General features: G+C 36.3%; 3 protein-coding genes across 7 annotated transcripts in view; 2 read left to right on the top strand and 1 right to left on the bottom strand.

The window, feature by feature from the left end:
- The window catches only part of CASK (calcium/calmodulin dependent serine protein kinase), a 222,445-nt gene that overhangs the window by 96,033 nt on the left and 104,405 nt on the right, over positions 1-22,007 (bottom strand). For all 5 annotated transcript variants that reach the window (XM_086472286.1, XM_086472077.1, XM_086472347.1 and 2 more), the window contains exon 5: positions 21,903-21,975. In XM_086472286.1, the coding sequence (XP_086328412.1) occupies positions 21,903-21,975 (73 nt within the window). The remainder of the gene's footprint in view (positions 1-21,902; positions 21,976-22,007) is intronic.
- On the top strand, positions 2,428-3,570 carry GPR34 (G protein-coupled receptor 34). Its single transcript, XM_009957686.2, has one exon. The coding sequence runs from the start codon at positions 2,428-2,430 to the stop codon at positions 3,568-3,570; it is 1,143 nt and encodes a 380-aa protein (XP_009955988.1).
- Positions 13,857-14,891, top strand: GPR82 (G protein-coupled receptor 82). Its single transcript, XM_009961310.1, has one exon. It carries the CDS (start codon positions 13,857-13,859, stop codon positions 14,889-14,891), a length of 1,035 nt encoding a protein of 344 aa, XP_009959612.1.

Here is a 22,007-nt window from a genome sequence, read left to right on the forward strand (position 1 = left end):
TCACTGTCATTTTGAGTGAAAAAGAACCACCTCAAATTTCTAACTCAAGGCAAGGAGGAAGACAGATGGGAGAACTACACCAACATAAGCGAAATGTACCATTTCACTGTGATGTTGATTAATCTTTACCCTAGATTTGAAAAAGTGATACTATTTCTGTGACAGTATTAAAAAGAAGACAGGCTGTACCAACGTAATTGTCATCCAAAAAGGAAGCCACTGACACTGCTCACCAGAAACAAATTTTCTGAGAAAAACAATCCAAATCTCCAATTCAGAGTGAAACTCCGAGAAAAGTTCATTATAGAACCTCTCCTAGCAAAGCCCAAATTAACAGCAAAATTGACCTTTTCAATAAACTGAGTTTTGCTAGTTAAAAATATCTCTTAAAAAAACAGTTGCAACACTGGTTAAACTTCCCCTTGTTGCTAATTGTACTGCGTCAGCTGATTCTCATGACTTTCATAGAGAAGCTGGTGCTTTAGCTTTCTAATAAGAGGACTTGCATGTTACGCCTCCCTGTCTTCAGCAGCCGGGTTTTGAGAATCAGCAGATGTTCTTAATACATGTGGTAAGTGGCTTCTTCTACACTTAAGCTATAGTGAAACAAATTTTTATTAAAAACTCTCTTAACTGCAAAAGGTACTACTGACCTTTAAACCCTTTCTTAAACATACCTAGGTTTAAGCATGCCCGCTTGCTTACAGATGACAAAACTTATGACAGCAAAAAGTTGTGCTCCTAATGTATTTGCAGTGTAATCAATTTTTCTCTCATTGACTTAAAACTTGGTCTACTTCTGCAACTCATGATGTCAAGAATTTTTATAGAAAAGCAACATAAACAGGAAATTATAGTAGTAGGTAGGTTTGAACATGCATTTGAAAGCATCACTTTTTTTAAGCAAACTTTAAAAATTAATTCTTGCCCTGACAATACAAAATATCAACTACAAAACCAGAAAAATTTTTGAAAGTGCTAACATATTGTACCAATTTAATGTAATCGTAAGGTCAGCCAACATAGGATGTTTAAAGTCTTTAGACTGTCCTCTCAATAATTCAGATTCTGTATGTACATTAGGTCTTACTAAGAATTTTACCGAAAGTGCTGTCATTTTCACTGCTGTAGTTATATAATTTTTAAATGCAAATTTGCATTTTTAAGATCTAGCATGCAAATGAAAAACTATTTTAAAGTTATGCATATGGCAGTGTTTTGTGGTTGTTTTTTCTTGATACTGTTGTTGGACAACTAAGTTCAGAGTACCAAAAACAATTCTGAAGTTTTTGTGAAATCAGGGGAAAACTGGCCCCTTTAAAAAAAAAAAAAAACACCAACCAAACTTATTTATGGAAACTTTTACCACTATGACACAGAAACCAAAGACAAAAGTTATACCGTTACTAATCAGTCTTCACCATCTCTCTAAACAGCTCACTGTGATGCTGCTTTCCTAACCACATGCTTTTTTGGTTTTCCTTCTTTGGCCAAAGCTGATATTTATCTTCCAGACTGTACCTTCCTGGTCAAAAATAAGCTTAGTGTAACTGAAAACTGAAATGTAAACAAGGAAAACAATGAAAATCAGGAAGATGTGAAAATGATCTGTTACTGCATTAATGTGGTCTCCAGCTAATATTTAGTTTCTTTGCACAATATCAATTTGTGAACAGTCAAGAAAAGGAAAAAATACTTAAATTTACATGACAATATAAATTATTAAAAACAAGCTACTGTAATAGTACTAACTCACAGTGTTACTTAGATTACAGAGCCAAATAAAAATTAATTGACAATTGCTTTTCTAACTGAAAACTAGTGACTTGCATGCAAGACATCCTGGGTACTTATTTAAAATGAATATTGATTAGTTTGGAATTATTTTGATATATTTCTATGTACTTTGTATCAACACTGAGAATACTTCACTTAGCTATGCTTACCCGTTCTTGCATCTTAATTAAAAAGTTTTCCGGGTTAGAAAGACTAATCCTAACATCTGACCGTAAAAATCTCACTTGTACTTACAGATAGAACAAAAAATTTAAATTTCTAAAGTTTGCAGCAAAACATAATATTCGATTTTTAAAACAACACAAGAGAGCAATAAAGATGCAATTACAAAAATAGTTATCTGTGTGAGAAGTGTGTACCATCTGGTCTTGTCTACTTCACGTGAAGAAAAACAGGGAACTGATTATTTTAGACTTACATTGTATCACGACATCTGGCTGAAAGGCTGCCTTCTACTCAGCTACTGTAACGCTTTGGTGCATTTACTTTTTTTAGTTATTGCCTTTCATGTTTATATCCCATCAGACTGTATGCAATAAAGCAAGCAAACACGTGAAAATGATCCAATGGTGTTTTAATTCTTAAAATTTCTCTTTGCATCCCTACAGAACAGCTAAAAAATCCTCACAAATGATGGCTGCAGCTTCAGCTGATTTACTGATTACTATTGCATACAAGGAAGCCTTCTGGAGTAACCAAACTAACCCAGCCATAAATGCCTCGGAAAATCCAAACAATGCCAGTTGTTCCTTAGACGACAACTCACTGTCACTTGCTTTGATAGTTTTTTACTCTATTATTTTTGTCATTGGATTGGTTGGAAATATTATAGCCCTGTTTGCTTTCCTGTGTATTCATCAGAAAAGGAATTCTATCCAAGTTTACTTGCTAAATGTAGCTGTTGCAGACCTCCTGCTGATCTTCTGTCTTCCCTTCCGAATACTCTATCATGTTACCAAAAACACCTGGATGTTTGGACTGATTTTATGCAAGATTGTAGGAACTCTGTTTTACATGAACATGTATATTAGCATTGTACTGTTGGGACTAATTAGTCTAGATCGTTACGTAAAAATAAATAAGTCTGTGAAGCGTCCTAAAATGTTAACTACTACACGAAGTATACATATTTGTTGCATGGTGTGGGCACTTGCACTAGCAGGATTTATAATAGTAGTTGCACCATCTTTCTTTAACAGCAAGGATAGCAATTCTACTATGTGCTTTCATTATCGAAATAAACACAATGCAAAGACAGAAGCAATTTTAAATTATATTATTGTAATCATTTTCTGGATAGTTTTTTTCCTTTTGATACTTTCATATGTTAAAATTGCCAAGAACCTTCTGAGAATTTCGAGGAAAAGAGCAAATTTTCCCAATGCAGGAAAATACACCCAGACAGCAAGGAATTCCTTCATTGTACTCATCATTTTCACCATCTGTTTTGTTCCTTACCACGTGTTCCGGTTTGTCTATATTACATCACAGTTACAAAATCCATCTTGTTATTGGAAGGAAATCATTCACAAATGCAATGAAGTGATGCTCATATTTTCATCTTTTAACAGCTGCTTAGACCCAGTTATGTATTTCCTAATGTCTAGAAGCGTCCGTAAGACTGTATTCCAACTTATTTGCAGAAGAATTCATGGAGATTCAGGCCTAAGTCTGGAAAGCACTTCAGAAATAAAACTTGGACAATATACACAAGACCGATTATCTACTACCACCCCCCACTCAAGTTCATTAAAGAAGAAGTCTCTGATTTGATTGTTTAAATGAATGGATACTAGTTTCTTTCTGTCAGTCCAGGACATCAATTTAAGGTTACCAACTGCTATACTGTACAGCTACTAATCCTGCCTCTTTCTTCCTGTTAAAAAATGAGAAGTCTTCCTTCTGTTTGTGAAAATGAGAAGTTACTTTTCAGAAGTATTTTGCTCTTGTTTATCCAAGAAAACAAAACAGGAAGTTCTTGGACATCTTCTCTTGGACTAAACTAGAACACTAACTCTTTAAGGAGATTTCCACAATGTGGTTTGAACCTGTATAAGGAATCTTGTACATATACGTTAATATTACCAACTTGTGTATGTAAATAATAGATGAGTTTTGCAAAAAATAAATTGTGTCCTATTTGAAAGAGCTATACAAACTGTTACAGATTTTAGATGGTTCTCTGCTTTAATAGGTTTCAAAGAGATCAGCATTTTACCATGTTTGTCGAAGTATTTTTTCCAAGGAAATATCTGAGAATATGGGCAACATATGTGGCTTAAAAATGAGGTGAAGAATACAACTGCCATTAATTCTGTTATAAATAAAGAAGATACACTTAATTTTATTAAACAGCAAAATTAAAATATTCAAGCCTCCTAAGTCCCTTACCAAATTTTCAACATTTTAATGAATGTCAAGGTTGAACACCTGAAGAAAAGTAAGCAATGCTTTTAGAAAATCAGAAATTAATGAAGGAGAGATGACATATGGGCATTTTCAGTTACCTAAGACTTCCTTCAAACTCTGACAAACTTGGTGACTGCAGCTACACAAACTAGTTCGACAAGGAAAATAAACTCACAGAATTGAGCATAATGAGCAGAACAGAAAAATTAGCTCGCGTGAACACCTGACACATCAGCTCTGATCTTTGCTCAGGCTCAGTCACTGCTCTACTTACGGATTCCCAAAGCCACACGTTTCAGGTGCACACTTCCTCCCTGGCACAGGCCTTCTGTTTTTATGTGATTAAAATAATCCTGATAATTGCTGATGCTGTGTAAATAGCAATGTAACAGCAATGTCCCATAGACAAAACTATGTTCTCAGATTAAAACAAAACAGGTTTATGTATTTAGGCACGAACAAAAATTTCAAACTCTAACATTGTTTAAAAAAAGGGGGCCAAAGGCAGGAATTTATTGACCCAAAGATGAGTAAAGAGCCAGTTATACCAAGATGAACTTAAATGTCTGGCATGACAGCCCAGAAAGGTGAATGAATTAGACGCTAGATGTTAAGCTCCATAAAATAAGAATTTATTATCCTGAACACATACAAGCAATATTGCTCAAGTGAGCTGGTGTAAAAAAGTTGGTTTTAATACAACGACCAGTAACTTCTCTGATGGATTATATGCCTTTTAATGCCGAATCTGCATCAAAACTTGTGAATTTTTACTAATTCTGGACAATAGTCTGGTTTTATACAAGCAACTTCTAAAACTCTTATTGAACAAAGTAAACTTCACCTCTGCTAGACAGAAAGTTGGTTTAATTTTTATGTGATTTTACTTCAGATTTGGTGAAACTGGGTATAAACATTTTAAACAAATTACAATGACCAGTCAGTGCATTTTTTTCCCCAAACAAAAAAAAAAGGTGAGGTTTCTTTATCTTCAAGACAGAGATTCCTACAAATACATAATTTTCATGAAAGTACGATGGCAACTGCATTTTTTCTTCAACGTTTCAGCATACAATGAAGATATTTGTACAATAATTTCTGATTGATTCTCACAATAATTGCATTATATTTTTTCACCATCTTTTATCTATCATCTTGTCATCCTATTATATGTACACCGAAGCAAGAACAGTCTTGGCTCTGTATTTGTACAGTGCAAGGAATAGCATGTTTCTTGTCCTTTGCAATTCTCCTACACAGTTACATCAACTCTGGTAAATCTAGTGGAGTTTATAAACCATCATTTCACAAGATAGATACATTATCTCATCATTCTTTCTCTGTATATATTTACTCTACTGTAAGTAGCTGATTGATGACATTGATCACCAGGCTGGGGTGGGGTTGGGACAGGACGAACATGAATGACACAGTCTAGCTTGAACAAAGTTTGAATTCTAAAATTCTTTTGAAGAAAGTATTCCGTTTAAACCAGAATTTCCACTTAAAAGGATTGCAATTCATGGACACTATATGATCCCAAAAACAGACTCAGATCTCTTCAGGGCTTCAATGCTACAAATGAAGCTGACTTTTGTAGTCAAAGGCAAATAGAAATGTGTCCCACAGGACAAAAAATGACCACCTTAGTATCTAGGCATACGTTTGTAAATTATGTAACATTTACTTAGTTACTACAATATTATTTTGTAAGACACCAAATGCATAAAAGGACAACAGGAAAATAGTCATGCAGTACAAGTTCAAGATTCTGTGAATAGTATTACATGGGCTGTTTAATTTTTAATAATTTTAACAGTGAAAACTAGTCAGTAATTTTTTCAAGAGGAAAGCCTTACACACTCATAACTATTTCATTGATCAGATGTGTGTTTGATATGACAGCTATTCTTTACAGACTGCAGAGAAGGAGCACCAAGGAAGCCATGCGCAGTATCAGTAGACAAGGTTTCAAAAAAAAGCATTTTAGAAGAAATATCAGAGAGTAACACTTTCCTGGGACTACAGGCTACACATTAAAACGTTTCAAAAGCAATTCAATACAGGATAATCTGTTGCTTAAACCAGCCTCTGTACACAAGCAGCAAATATGACCCAAATCTTTTAAAGAGATTTCAGGAGCTACAGTCCAATGTCATATTAGGCAAACCCATAGCACCTATAAAGACAAATAAAATTAGGCAAGTTTGGGTGTACAAGGTACCCTAAGGAGAAGTGAATAGATTTTGTTTGAGGGAAGCCATGTGCCATAAAATCAATAACAGACGAGCTCTCTGGAGGAGCTGGGAAGCACTGGGATAGAGGTGATATGGTGTGTTTGGACTTCAGTGAGGTCACTTACTAAAGGCTGTAAGAAACTCTACTATGTTAGATGTTCTTGTTTCAGAACTGGTTAAAAATCTGAAAGAAAGCTTAAAAATAGATAGTCTTTTTTCTTCATGATATTCCCCAAGAATGTGCAAATAGACGTGTTTACAAACATGTTTAACATTACAATCCAGAATAAGTGAGAGTAAGGAAATGACCAAATTTTCAAACAACACACAGTTATTCAGGGTAGTCAAACCTAAAAAAGGTTCAAGATATAACTCTCTGCTCAACAGCAATAAAAGAGCAAACAGACTGTTAAAATTAGGAGGAAAAAACCCTGAGAAATTATCATTGTGCTACTGTATAATGTATAAGATCCAGATCCTATAAAGACTACATTAAACAAATCGACTCTTCAGCTCAGAAATGAAAATTTGAAAAAGAGCACAAGTCTGCAACAGCAGGTATGGCATAGAAGAGGCGAACAGGTATGACTATATGATCTTTGACAGAGTGTGACATTAAACGAGTAGCAGTTAGAACAAAAAACAACTCCAAAAAGCAACCAGACAAGTGAAAATACTTATGGATTTCCACAACTATGTAAATCAGTGCTTTAAGATGTTAAAGACTGGATGTATCAACTGGCTCAGAAAGGGATCTGAAACTAGACAGCACTGTCATATAGGAAACAATTACTACTGACCAAAAAAAAAAAGCAGGTATCTTTATTATTTTAAAAAAAAAATTAATCCTTACATATTTTTTCTACAATCAATTTTCCCAAATTTGAGGGTAAAGTGCTAGGCTCTGCAAAACAATATTACTGAAGAGCAAACACTCGTGAAGCATCTTGGGAGGTCTGCTGAAAGTTGCACCACAACACGTCAAATGAACATACAATTAGTCACTTTAATAGTGTCTCCTACTTCTCATCTTAGCAGTGCTTCCTAAGCACTCTCAGGGCCAACTATAGCAATTAGTCGAGTCTTCAGCTTAATTTCAACGTGAAAATAATTCCACTTATTTTTTCTGTAAGCAGAGGCTAACTCAACACACATCTCCACATAACCTGCATGAACCTCATTTTCTTTCTTTATTCAAATGTACAACACATCGTTGAATTTCAGTCAGTGTACCAAAATGTCACCTCTTTTTTACTACGTAAAAAGGAGTACAGATTCTTCATTAGAACAAAGACCAGTTACAAAATGCATATAAAATATACAGGCTGGCTAGTCATTTCTACACCTTTCAGACTTGACAAATACATTAATAGCTACATTGTCATACATATATTCCTTAAAATGAATGGAAAACATAAGCCAAGAAACAAAATTGTTTGCCAGATACAAGTTATAACTTGAATCACAAACATACCAAAGTGTACTTGCTTTGAGCAAACAGCTGTACCGGTTTTGGCTGGGACAGAGCTAAAATTTCTTCACAGTAGCTCGTACAGTGCTGTGTTTTGGGTTTGTGATGAGAACAGTGTTGATAACACAGGGATGTTTCAGCTGCCGCTGTGCTGAGCAGTGCCTGCACAGCGTCAAGGCCTTTCTGCTTCTCAGACTGCCCCGCCAGGGAGTGGGATGGGGGTGCACAAGAAGGTGGGAGGGGACAGAGCTGGGACAGCTGACCCCAACTGCCCAGAGGGGTACCCCATACCATAGGACCTCCTGCTCAGCAATAAAAGCTGGGGAGGAAGTTTGCCAGGGCTGCCATTTCTCAGGAAGTGGCTGGGCACCAGCCAGATGGGGGTGAGCAATTAAGAGTTTTTTGCATCACTTGTTTTTCTTAGGTTTGTTTTTTGGCCCCCCCCCCCCCCCCTCTTCTTTTTTTTCTTTAAACTTATTAAACTCTCTCTGTCTCAAAGCCTGAGTATTTTCACTTTCAGCCTACCAACTCTCCCACCAGCCCACTGGAGGGGGAGTAAGCGAGCAGCTGCCTGCTGGGATTAAACCACAACAACCCTTTTTGGCACCCAACGTGGGGCTCAAAGCGTTCAAGATAACGACAGATTTGACCAGAGCATGTTAGAGGGAGGAGGAGAGAGCATCAGAAGCAGCAGCCTGTTCTGCAGCAGAGCAGCCACAAGAACAAGAGCGAGAAGACACAGAAGTCATAAACAAGTTTTCGTACTTTTACCCTTCAGATTCTCTTCCCCATCCCACTGAGGGGGAGTAAGTGTGTGGCTGTGTGGGGCTTACCTGCCTACCAGGGTTAAAAGACAATATGAACTTTCATTTTGACACTGAAATTAACTGTAATTATGGTTTTTAACCTGCAAATCGGTATTTTTCATGAGGGCAGAGAAGTATCAATTGGTTTGGCAAAACAACAGGGAAAACTGTAACAGAACAACTTCCCTCACAATGTCAGTCAATGAAACCATAAAAGAGGAGTGCAACTTACATCACTGATAGTCACATTATTCCTGGAACTGGAAAGTTCACATATGGATGCTTTAGTTTAATGCTGTCTCTGAAAGCACATACGGAATCAGGGTGGAGAGCAGGCAGTTGTGTTGCACAGTACAAATAAAGTGTACAGAGAAAAAGAACCCATTCATAATGTTCCATCAATCCAAAATATTTTTTCAATGTATTCTCTGTAACACTGGGAACCTTCTGCCAGCCTTTTTTCCAACCCTTACTCAAAATTGCAACTACCGAGGGCTCTGTGGAATCCAAGAGAAGGGAGAAGGTGCTACAAAGCTGTCACCAGCCACTGCTTTTCATTCTGCCGTTCATGTTCTTATTTCTATACTTCTCACTCTGACTGTGCAGTTTGAGTGCTAAGGCTTTTTCCAGCTTCCTTCCTTCCTCCCACCTATTCTTACTCTCATGATGTCTGTGAACAACTTCTGTACAAGGATTTTTCCTACTGATTCACTCGACAACACAAACTTTCATCCTGCTTCTATTTTGCTGAACCACAAGGGTAGCTCTAAAACTAGTGAAAATAAATCATTAGTGAACAGCAAACATAGACCCAGCTCAAACCTGACAAATATTTTATCTGCACTGATTCAGCATAGTGCTTGGCTGAACTACAGCAAATTTAAACATGAGCTTAGATGATTTGCTTTGATAAGCACTTCTTATGATATTAAATACATATGCTGACTATAGCTAAAATCCTCATTATATCAAGTCAGGAGAAGAGCTGTGTACACACTGGGTCACCCCTGTATGGAAAGTTGATGAGCAGGCAGAGGGGAACTATGGTGATCTGCAACAACTCTCCTGGTATAGATGTCCAACTGAAAATCATTACTGTGTAGTGCATCTGTCTTAAGACTACGCAGTCAAAAAACCTTTCAATTTTAATGTTTAAGGAAAAAAAACCAAAACAACAAAACTAAGCACCAAAACCCAAAGTTCTAGGCAAGCTACTCAGTAAATGATTTTTTTGGAAAGAAAATATGGATTGCACTTGTGTAGTAGCCAGTGCATCTTAGAGACTTCTCTTGGTATTAAATGTCATACAGTAGATTAACTTCCAAGTACATGAAATTAAATCTCAGGTTAAAGGCTGCTCCACATTTGGTGCATGCTATATATTTATTCATTATGATTCGTCCTCAGCACCCATAGTAGCCATACCCGGGGTCGCACATTTTTCTGTGCCCTATCCTCAGCAGTTGCCTTCCATCCTTCAAGATGCAGAGACTGAGTGCATCTCTTGGGCCTTCCACAGCACAGAGAGAGCCAGGACTGCTACAGGAGCCAGAGGTAACCGAGCTGCTGCCTTCTTCCATCCTACAAGGGGCAACTGCTGCCAACACATTATATACTCTGTTGTGCAGCAGGAACAGACCAGTTCTCCATTTGGTTTGTGACAGACACAAGGAGATACGAGGTTGACTGGGCTGTCTTCTGTCACCTCAAGCAGGCAGAGGGGAGAGGAAGTGGCCAGGCAGCCTGCAAGTGGATCACTCTGTCATTTATGATTACAATACATCACACGCTACATATGGGTTATAAATGGATAACTGAAATACCTTTCACCGCTGGGAATGTCCCGGTTTTGTGCTTTTGGGCCACAAAATAAGTTGTCTGCATACAATGGCAAATTGTATGCAGACAACATATACATATGCTGCCTGCTGGTATGTAAAATCTACTAACATGTATAAATTAGAAAGCGATCATGGTTTAAGAGTACAGAAAATATAAATAACTGAGGTGAAGAATGCACATGAAGGTCATTATGAAGAACATATGACTGAATTGCAAAAAGATGCACTTTTACCATTTAAATATCATCAAATTATTTTGGTTAAAGTACGCCATTTATAAGTTAGATGAATGGAAATAGTTCATCCACTAAAAGAATAATGAAGGTGCTTATTACAGCTTAGAATCAACTGTAACTGTATCTCTGGGGTTTTTGTTTTGTTTTGTTTTAACTAATGTAATATCCCATTCCTTTGTTACTCATCTTGCCAATCACTCCCAAAACACAGTCTGATAGACTGTAATTCACTATAATAAGCTATTATCATACAACACATCAGAAAAAAAATGTAGCATTATCTCTTCCTACAGCAAGAGTCATGGTCAGCGAATTATAAATACTACAGGCTGCAGCTAATAACCAAGTGAAAAATAATAATTAAAAAAATCCCTGCTAACTAGAATTGCTCATATATTTTTTTTGGCATGTATCCTCTGAACAAATTTTCAGGACACGTATTCTTGTGTCTGAACCTGGATGGAACACCACAGTAACAAGAACTTCTAAGACTACTTAAGATACTATTAAATATTTAATTAATACAAGACTCTTTCTGTTATAACAAATTTTAATACAATTATACATTCAAAAGTGGAAAAAATAAAAACAAGGTTAAGTAAATTTGAAAGGAACAAGAATTAAAGTACATGCAAACTGATTACAGCATTGCAAACTAATTACTAATATTCCACAGAAAGTCTCCCTCACTTAAATTTATCTTATACGAGATCAAGCATTTAACCTAAATAGGAGGCCAGCAAACATGTCCATCATTTTAGTAAAGAAAATATAAAATTAATAATGAGGCTGAACAATAAAATTGATAGCAGATCACTGAGATGGATTCTCACAGTGTATGTTTAAACATAAAGCAAAACTAACAAAACAAGAACCTTACCGAAATTGCAGAAGTTTTTAATGGTATCTCCTCCGTTCTCATAAAGGAACTTACAGCTGTTGAAAAGCTGTATCTACAACCACAGACATACCAGACAGAAGCAAATTCAAAGGTCTCTAGCTCTGCGGAGCTAAACAGAGTTTGACTGATCTGTGACCAAACCTTTCCAATGGAGGAAGGAAATTGTCCTGTGCACACTTCTCGACGATTTGTATAAAATATTTTATTTCTTGGACACAGAGTCAGTTTTCCCCAACTGATGCCTAGGATGCATCAGCAGTAAATTGCTTCCACACAATCCATCACCTGACTAGACATATGAGATGTGTTCATTTGGTCACTCATATGAGGACATACATGGATACAGTACTATTGCATATGTTCTTCAGGAATAGACAGCTTTGTGATAGCTCTTAGAGCCAAAGAACAGTTAAATGTCGTTAAAATACCAGGTTTTGTGCATAAAAGAGCTTCTTTTTCTTTTTTTTTTCACTCTGGAAAGTGGGCAGTCCTAAAGAGGACGAAAGTAACAATCCCTCCACCCCTCAAAAGACGAAAGCACTATATAAAGGACTGTAAGGTGTTTCTGTGCCAGACCTACATGACCAAAGGACTGTTACAATCACTGCTCCACACTATCTCATTCTTTTTATTTCGCCAATGGAGCTGCATCCTGACCTAATTTCAAAGTCTTTTTTGCACAGACAACATCATCTTGTCTGAACTTTAAATACTTAGCCGCTTTTTGACACTGTTAAAAAAAAGTGTACATTCTGAAAAACCTACTTTCATCAGAGTGATACTGTTCTTAACTGCACTTTCCAGATTCAAGTATTATATTTTTCATTGCAGCAGCGGAGATAAAAAAGGACATCAGACAGAAAAATTTCCTCTCTGCAAAGAAAGGTGCCTGCAGCTTGCATAGGTAAGCTTAAAATTACTACTACTTTGTTTCACCTGACAAAATTTGGGCATTGACACAAAAAAGATAATTAGACTTCTAAATGACTGAATTCAACAATTACTTTATGAATTTAACTCCTTATAATAAAAGAATTTAATACATTTTGGTTCAACAATCCATATGGGACTTAGTGAACACTAAAATGCAACAGCTATAAAAGCTAGTTTAATTTGCAAGTTGTCAAACATGCCTACAGCATAAGTTTTAAATATGACTTTTACAACTTTTTGCTATCTAGTCAACTTGGAGTCTGGGCTTTTTATCATAGCTACACAGAATCCTCTTCAGTATCTGAGTTCATTTGCTTACAGCTGCTTAAAAAAAATTATTAGTCTGTAAGTTTGAAATCTGTTGATTTTTTTCATACGATTTGGTATGGAACAAAAACTAACCTGGACACACTTCACTAAAATAGTATCCGTAAAACAACAAAATCTCTCTTCACTACAGGTTAGTAAGCTGAAATGCCAATTTTAATATGTGGTCATTGTACAGTGCTTCGATTTCTTATTTTCAGCCTGGAAATTAAGAAAAGATTGAAGACTGAACTTGGAAAAAATAAATACTTTGCAGTTTTTAACAATCTTTCATGTGTTTAAAAATACAGACTAAATTGTTTATGCAAAATATACATCTAAGATTAGAGCTCTGAACAAAGTAACATTAGATACAGACATCAGCACAAAAAAACCACATCTAGCCTGATTCCTGCATTATGCACAGTTTAGTTTGTACTTAAATGGAGGCACAGGATACTCCTCTGCATTTCTGCAATTAAAGTAGTACTTTGCACTTATTTTGCTTATTTAACTTAAAATAGCCTAGAAGTGGTTTCCAAAGTAGGTTACAGATGTTCCAGAAGATTGAGAAATAAACCCAAGACCACACAAGTTAGTGTCAGACCCTATCCTGAACCTTCTGTCTCATAATTTATTTTATTAGATTCTATGCATGTAAAATCTTTGGGGTTTAACATCAGTCAACTTTTCTTCACAAAATCGCAGTGGAAGACACCCAAAACAGTAACCTCGCACAAACTCAAGATGATAACCCCAGAGGACAAACAGCAGTTAGTAAGACTGGAAAGTAGGGGAGAAAAAGGAACAGTTAAGATAAGACCAAAGAATAAAAGAGATGTTAGATGCATATCACAGAAGAGTAATTCTTTTACTTGTTTTCCAGCACTGACCACTCATTCAAGAAATACTGTCGTAAATGAGAAATTCAACATGTCTTCTTCAGCCATCCTTGGCTACTACTGTAGCTCTACCAGTCATCTACTCTCTCCTATTTCCTGCTGGAAGTTCTGGAAATATTCTCGCTGCCTGGATATTTTCACGGCAAGCCCCCACAAAAAGAGCGCAATACATTTACCTGGCAAACCTTGTCACTGCAAATTTACTTGTATGTAGCACAATGCCTTTTCTGGCTGCCTATTTTGCAAGGGGGTACCAATGGACTTATGATTCTGTAGCGTGTAGAATAGCAAATCACTTTGGGACTCTCATTATGCATGTCAGTATGTATGTTACAATTATAATTTTATGTTCAATTGCTCTAAGTCAGTACGCAACACTGAAGAAAAACAGTGATGCACAATATTCTCAAGCAGTTAATGAAAACTTTTACAGATGTGTACTTAAAAAGTTTCGTCAGCCAAAATTTGCTAAATATTTGTGCATTGTTATATGGCTGACTGTGCTCTGCATAACGGTAACAGCTATAACATATAACATCCAGGCAAGGGCTATGGAAGAATTTCACATATGCTACAACATCAGAGTAGAAGCTGGTGAATTTACTGCAATGATTGCAGCTTCTTTTGCCACTGCATGTTTTTTTGTATCTTTTATGACAGTTTTGTTGTCATACTATTCTCTTACCAGACACCTGAATAAAATACAAAAAAATACCTGTATTGGAGAAAAACATCTAATTTACAGTACAGTGAAACGAAACATTCTTGTCATCCAGATGATATTAACTGTCTGCTTTCTTCCATATCATATTTTTAGGCCAATTTTTTACATACTGCTTACAAGTAATGACTGTCCAAGGTTAAACTATCTAGTGGAAACAAAAAATTTCCTTACTTGTCTTGCTGCTGCTAAGAGTAGTTTAGATCCAGTTATAACCCTTCTGCTAGATAAAACATTTAAGAAAAGTCTCTATGGCTTGTTTACAAAATCCACACCAGAACACCACAAACGTAAAGCTGATACTTTTACTGAAGAGACTCCCGAAATGTGAAGGAATATGGAATGATTTTAGAGAATATAAGTAACAACTAACTCATTTTAACCACCTATAACCAGATTTTGATATGAAATAGTAAATATTTAAATAAAATTATAACATTATTTGTATTTTTCTTACAAATGATCTTGCTCGTTACATCAACATTAGCCATAATAAATCTCATGTGTATATCCAAATGAATGCAAGTAATTTATACAGTGAACTGTGTAATACTACTTTACCCATGCAATGCAACAGACATTTTATGTTTGACCTATGGACAGTGTTTTCTACCCAAATAATCAAGGAAGAAGGCAGAAACCAGGCTGAAGTTGAGGACCCAGTTCTCTTTTATCATCAATAAAAGAGTCCCAGGTTTTGGACACGGGTTTCTTTAATAAAAAAGGCTGAACAAAGCACAGACACTGTCTCTGGAATGGCTGAACCAGGTATCAAAGGCTTAAGGAAGCGTGAGGAGAGAGCTACAAAACACATTCAAGATTAACATGTATTTTTTGTTCAGGAGTACTTGGGTAGAAGGTCAATTCATTTGTTTTAAAATTGGGAATGCACCATGACATGCTAAAACTCTTTAGTCCATAAAGAAAAGTTCTTGATGACATCTCATTCTAAATTTACTGAAAAATGAGGTTATTTACTTCAACTATGCCCGCCACATTAGGGTTTTGCTATAACAACTGGTTTTTTTTAGGAGGAAAAACTGTGTTATTATGCATTTTTTACTCTAGCCTTCACAGAAAAACCTTTACTACAGCCTTGTACTAAAAGAGCAGAGATCTCAGATTAAAGGTTTAATTAATTTATCATCCTGTTCTGACATTCTTATCATGGCCACAGTGTTACTGAACTTACATCTACAACAGGGTGACTCTGAAGAGAAAGTTTTGATGGTGATGGACAACCCGCAGAGGGCAAAGTATCCCCAGATGAAGAGAAACTGGTGGCCTAGGATTTTACTTAAGTGTTTGAGAAGAATGGGTTTTATATCTGCTTCGTAGCTTCGTCAGGAATAATTTTTCTTGCAGTTTTATCCATGGCAGTCATGTTCAACAGCTGAGGCAGTGGCTGCCTTATTGGTATGCAGCCTTAGTGTACTCAGGATACTGTACTCACTCAAAAGAGCTACACACCTATTCCACTTCAAAGGTGGATTAACACATGCTGCTCCAGAAGGCACCTCCTTCACAACAATGTTTAAATCCAGACCATTTATAGAAGAGTGCATAAAGCACAAAAGATCTACAAAACTCCAACATATCTGAATGTACAAGAATATTCAGTGAAGAAAAAAAAAAGGATTAAATGCATACATGCAGTTATTTCTAACCTCTGGTACTACTTACGACTAAAAAAAACCTCCAAGAAAACAAATCACTGGAACTTCCATCCTCCTAGTCTGACCTTATGAGGTAAATTCTATGGTTTAATTAGGAAGGCATAAATGCTTATTATTTACCGGTATACAAAATACATTCAATGATAAACATTGAATGATCATTAGCAGTATAACAGTAGTGCACGCAGGAGATTTTGTGGAGTTTTTTATTGGTTGGTTTGTTTGTTTAACTGTAGAAGTTAGAATATCATGACGGCTAAGTAAAGATTTCAATTATTTTGAATCATTTCTGTAGAAGACACTTAAGATTACATGATGGTCTTTTCCCTTGCACAATCTTCTCTGGAACTGAGATCAAAGAGTTTACTGAATGATATAAAGTGCTATAAAATACTAGGTATTCTGAGAAATCCTATCACTCACCCAAAACTTCACAATAAAATGCAGTGAGCAATCTGTCTTCCCCACCTTATTACTGAGTTCCACGACAGGTACACTAAACTGACCCATGTGCCAGTAGACACAAAATATTAGGTCTTCTCTAGGAGAGATTCCAAGACTTCACATCATCTGAAAGCTGCTTCGTGATCTGCAGAAGTTAAAGAAAGATGCAAGCAAAACCCACAGAAAATCATAGGAATGTAGTATTTTATTTAATGCAATGTTACCTGTGATAGTAGAATTTAGCGATCGCTTCTTTCACAGGATTCCCATGTAGTGTTTAGCATACGACGAAGTTGGCAGCCTCAGGGTCTAATCCTACAAAGCGCTGTATGTAAGTTGCTCTGCAAACACAGTCCTTGAGCACGGATAGCCAGTTTGTGCAGGTGGGTGTCCAACTGCACAACACAACCAGTGCCCAAGTACCTACAGCAGGACTGAATTGAGCAGTTCAAGTTCTCCAGACGGCACAGTGCTGCTTAGACGACTGTTTTTAGATTAGTAGCTGTAAGTCTTGGTGAGCAAAGCTGTTTACTACCAATGTGTTCTTATAATTTGCACAGGCCTAGACTAAGAACCCGCTACTTCTGTCCTTCCTTAAACACATTTTATAGAGAATGTATTTGCAGTTGTTAGGATATCTCAGCAGAGTGCCTGCCTGTGGTTGTTTTTCTTAGTACAGAGTTTTTGATGATAGCATAGGCTTAAGTCATTCTTTTTGTACTCTTCCAGTAAGTGCAGCATTCATCAAAAAGCCAAGAAAACATATGAAGCTTTGGGAACTACTGATAAAATATAATTTTGTGACAGACTCTTAGCAAGACCCCATTCCACCATTTTCTACATAGTACCCAAAAAATGATGTATACTTTACTTTCGTCCTATGTAGTCTGTTCAAGATGATGTTCATGGAGGAAAAATCCCTCAAATCAGAAAGGCATGAGGGAGGGACAGAGAAATACTTCAGCAAAACACAGCTCATGCATTAAACTTCTTGCACTGCTTAGACATACAGCTGCCAAATCAGAAGTCAGCAAATAACTTGTGAATTGTATAATAAAAAATAAAAGAATCCATTTCCATAGCAGGGAACATAAAATCCTAAGGCAAATATGCACAGCACATGGTTTGCAAAGCAGTTTAAAAGACTGCAAGTGTCCGTCTGCTTGCTGGTTAACCCATTCAAATGTGCTGCATGAGTGGCCACCTCATTGACCAGAAGATAGATGTTTTCTGACTGGCTAGGAAAATGACTGGAATATATAAACTTCTGAACAGAAAGCACGTAGATGTTGAGCTCTAAGTAGGTCAAGCAGCACAAATACATTTCCCAGCAAAATGGCTTCTGAACACCCAGCAGCCAGCTAACAGTACACTAGGAAAAGGGCAGGACAAAACAAGAATGGGGACTCCAGGACAGGAAGCATATGTTCAGGAGCGGACACAAACGGGGTAAAAAAAGTACAGCCTGAAGAAACATGAAGGAAAAAAATACCAAAAGCTTTATTCCTGGAGCCTCCTAACTTCTGCATTGAATGAAGAAGTGCTCCTTAGAAAAACATGGCCAAATAGGACACCTTAATTCTACCTCTGCTATTGATTTTGCAGCCTTATTAACAATTTAATATGTAACAAAATCCTCACAAAGCACTTGCTACTGGATCTCAAGGATCTAATAACTTCTAGAAAACTACTTTTTTCTAGAAAAAGCATCAGTTATTACTGACTGTCCCTCAAAAAAACAGAAGAGGTTCCAAGCTAAAGTGAAAAGAGCAGAAGGAAAGTAACATGCAACAGATTTTCTCATTTTGGATATTCAGAGATTGGAAAGAGAAGATGGTCTTAAAGAACAACTTCTATTCCAGTTATTTTTTATATTGAATATACTTACCTAAACACACACAAACACATATGTAAAAGCCTTACTCATTTTCTAGATATACCTAAAAGCAGAAGCATAAGAGTTTCGAACTCTACTGGCAAAACTTGAAGTGCCTAACTACAAGTAGTTTAGGTAATGAAAGACAGAAGTGGAAACTCAGTGCACTCTCAGAATTCATATGGTTAATTAAGTTCTGTATAGTGCATAAACCAACATGCAAATCTATCCACAGATCAAGTCTCAAGTCATCTGGACCAACTGAGATTTGTGTATGAGACACACCACAGTGCATAATGCTTAGTACTACTCTCTGGAAAAAGTCTTTTTACTTCCAGTGACAGAAATACTGAACTGAATCTTAACAGCAGAGAAGGCAGAATCTGTATATTTTTGCTTTAGCAGTTTTACCTATGTAGATGATCGCACATTGGAAACAAGTATTCATACCTACTGAGATAAACCTATAACAAAAATTGCGGATGTTTACGTCTAGCCAAGAAGCTTGCCCTGACTCCAGTTGTACACCAATCATTTTATTTAGCAAAGAAACATACACAAGCACTCAAACTATATAGAAATCATACTTTCTTATTCCTGAAGGTGAAGTAAGAGAAAACACTATTTTGCAGGACAGAATATAGTGAAGAGGAGATTTGGAAGAAAGAGATAAACCACGTTTCTCCTGCTTCTTTGTCCTGTTTTAAAGGTCATCTCCCAGTCATCACTTTTTAACAATTGTATTAACAAACCACTTTGATTATTGTCTAATGCTGACAGCTCAAGAGAAAGTAGCTGACTTCAGTGACAAATAGTACTTGAACTCTAGCAAGGGTTTTATGGAAAATGACAAGCACCTCATTTCAGACCCACATTACTCCCACTTCCCTTTTTTTGTTCTCTTATATAAAGATAATTCTGTATATGAACTACTGTGTAATAACATTCTATATCAGAAAAGAGCCCATTTCAATGTTGCTGCTTTTGGTAGCCTTCTTTTTTGGGTGTTTCTGACACAGCAAGGTTCTGAAAGAATAAAAGGAATGCCTAAGTCCTATATTACTAGGTTGGCAGAATACGAATAAGTGATGTGGTGAAGGAAAAAGTTTTTGACATTCACATTTCTGATTCATAGCTGTCCTGAGTTTTCCGTCTTCCTGTATTAGCTTTTTCTACTTTCCTTATCCTACAATCCAACTTCCAAGCAGTGAATTAATGCAGGATCGCATTAACTGAAGGTGAAGCAAAGGTGCAATTGTCACTGATTATAAAGCCTTTAAGCAACGTTGAAGGGGGTCAAATGACATACAACGGCTCAAGAAATGTCTGGTCTCACAGAGCAGTGAAGGAAATTAAGACAACTACAGGCCATCTTGTAAAAGCTTTCACGTGTTGATTCTGTCATTGGAGGTGAATTTGGGGCATATGGGAGTTTATCATAGGCTGCAGTCGTAGTTCTCCAGAAGCTCTGGTAGATCTTGTCACTTGCAGAAGTCAGGTGAAGTTTCTGGCACCAGACTACATCAAACTGAAGTATTCCCATCTAACTCTTCCTAATCAGTCAAGAGCTAAGGGAGCACAAAAGTGGCTAAAAGACACCTAATTCTTACAGGGACTCTAAGGTGCAAATTTTCCTGTGCATCAGATAACGATCAAACATTTTGCAGTTCAAAATAACATTCAGAGAAAGCTTAAGAGGGGAAAAAATGTGGTATGACTGAAGCAACCTTAGAGATTTTTATTAATTTACTTTCACCCATTCTGTTAATTTGGAAACTGGTCATTTAGTCTACTTCCTTTCAAAACAATGTCTACAGTGACATCTAGAGCTGGGATATTGCAGTTAACTTAATATGTTCTACACCCAAACACTACAGTTATATTTCTGCACTGCTTTTACCAAAATGAAACACTGTTGGTTTACATTACTTTGGACTGATACATTAAAAATTCTTACTCACTCAAGTAATCGAACAGGTTTATTTCTAAAGATGGTATTTAATAAAAACAGTGATTATAAATTTTCGGAGTCTGGATAAGCTGCAAAATTAATTCCCATTTACACTCAAAGGCCCTTGAAACTGAAATTTGCTTTCTTTCAAGAGCATGGTCCAAGAAAAACAGGTGCAGCTTTCAGGAAGACACAGCAACATAAAGATGACGTTACTCTGAAATTTTCACGCGGTACCAAAAATGAACAATTAAAAGAATCTAGAACCTTCACGACGGAACAAGGTGAGATATTGTACCAGCAATTAAGAGGCCGTCTTTAGAATTTGCTAAATATAATACCAAACATTAAAAAAAAAAAAAAAAAAAAAGCCTATCACATGGAATAATTTTCTTGATTTTAGAAGGAAACAAAAAAGAGACTGGGAAAGGTCTGCAATGTCTGTATACGCAAGACCAAACAACTCCTCAAATGAAAATTATCAGTTCAGTGTCTGTACTCTCTTCACTCACAGATCACCTGCCGGAATTTGAAGAACAGCTTATTCTCTCTCTATCTTCTCTAGTCACTAAAATCCAAGATTCACTTCTCAAACTGTGCCATCAGAGCTCACTGGAATTTTCATTAATTCCTATTGAGCTTGACTCACTTAGGATAAAAGCAAACTCTTACAGAAAACAAGTAGGTATAACTTAGACAATGACATTAACGAAGAATATGTATATTCAAACTGAAGAGAGTCAAATCCACTTCGGTTAAAACTCTCAATTACTTACATTACGGTACTTTGGGATAAACTAGTTCCATAAATATCCATAGAAACAGTACAAAATTCATCAGAACAAAAAGACTATGTACATACACTGTTCTTCAACACTGTATTTCTCCTCCCAAACTTGTATTAGAGAAGTTTTAATAATAATAAAAGTTTAAGACTGCTTGCAAAAAGTAGATAATACTACCAATATTGTAGCATTTAAACATGTGCATCTCTCCGAAATCTTAGTTTGGATGAAGACTGTCATTATGCGTCAAAATGATGCCATTAATCTACCAACTCCAGTTTAATTTCTGTACACATTTTCCTAGCAAAAAAAAAAAAAAAAAAAAAGCAAGCACATTTCATATGAATATTCAAAACCTAGAAATTAGCTGATTTTCAAAGTTAGTTGCAATCAAATGCATATGTAATCTGTGAATAAAGACCTCCTAAATGTTCTCTATTGATGGAATTAGAGATGGGCTTTAATCTTACATGACACAGTAAGAGTAAACACACACTCAGCAAATATAGCTTCCTTTTCTGCATCCTCCCCCTTCCTCTAAATTACAGAAATTAAAATTCAGTAGTTTGTACTATTGTGGTGGAAAAAAAATAGAATTAAAAGCCCTTACCTTCACATCCCTGTGAATTATATTATTATCATGACAGTAACGTAGAGCTTCCAATATCTGTCTCATGTAATGACTGAAAAAACAAAGACAGCATACATGACAAAC

This window comes from Leptosomus discolor, chromosome 1, assembly GCF_034619465.1.
Source record: "Leptosomus discolor isolate bLepDis1 chromosome 1, bLepDis1.hap2, whole genome shotgun sequence".
Classification (NCBI taxonomy): domain Eukaryota; kingdom Metazoa; phylum Chordata; class Aves; order Leptosomiformes; family Leptosomidae; genus Leptosomus; species Leptosomus discolor.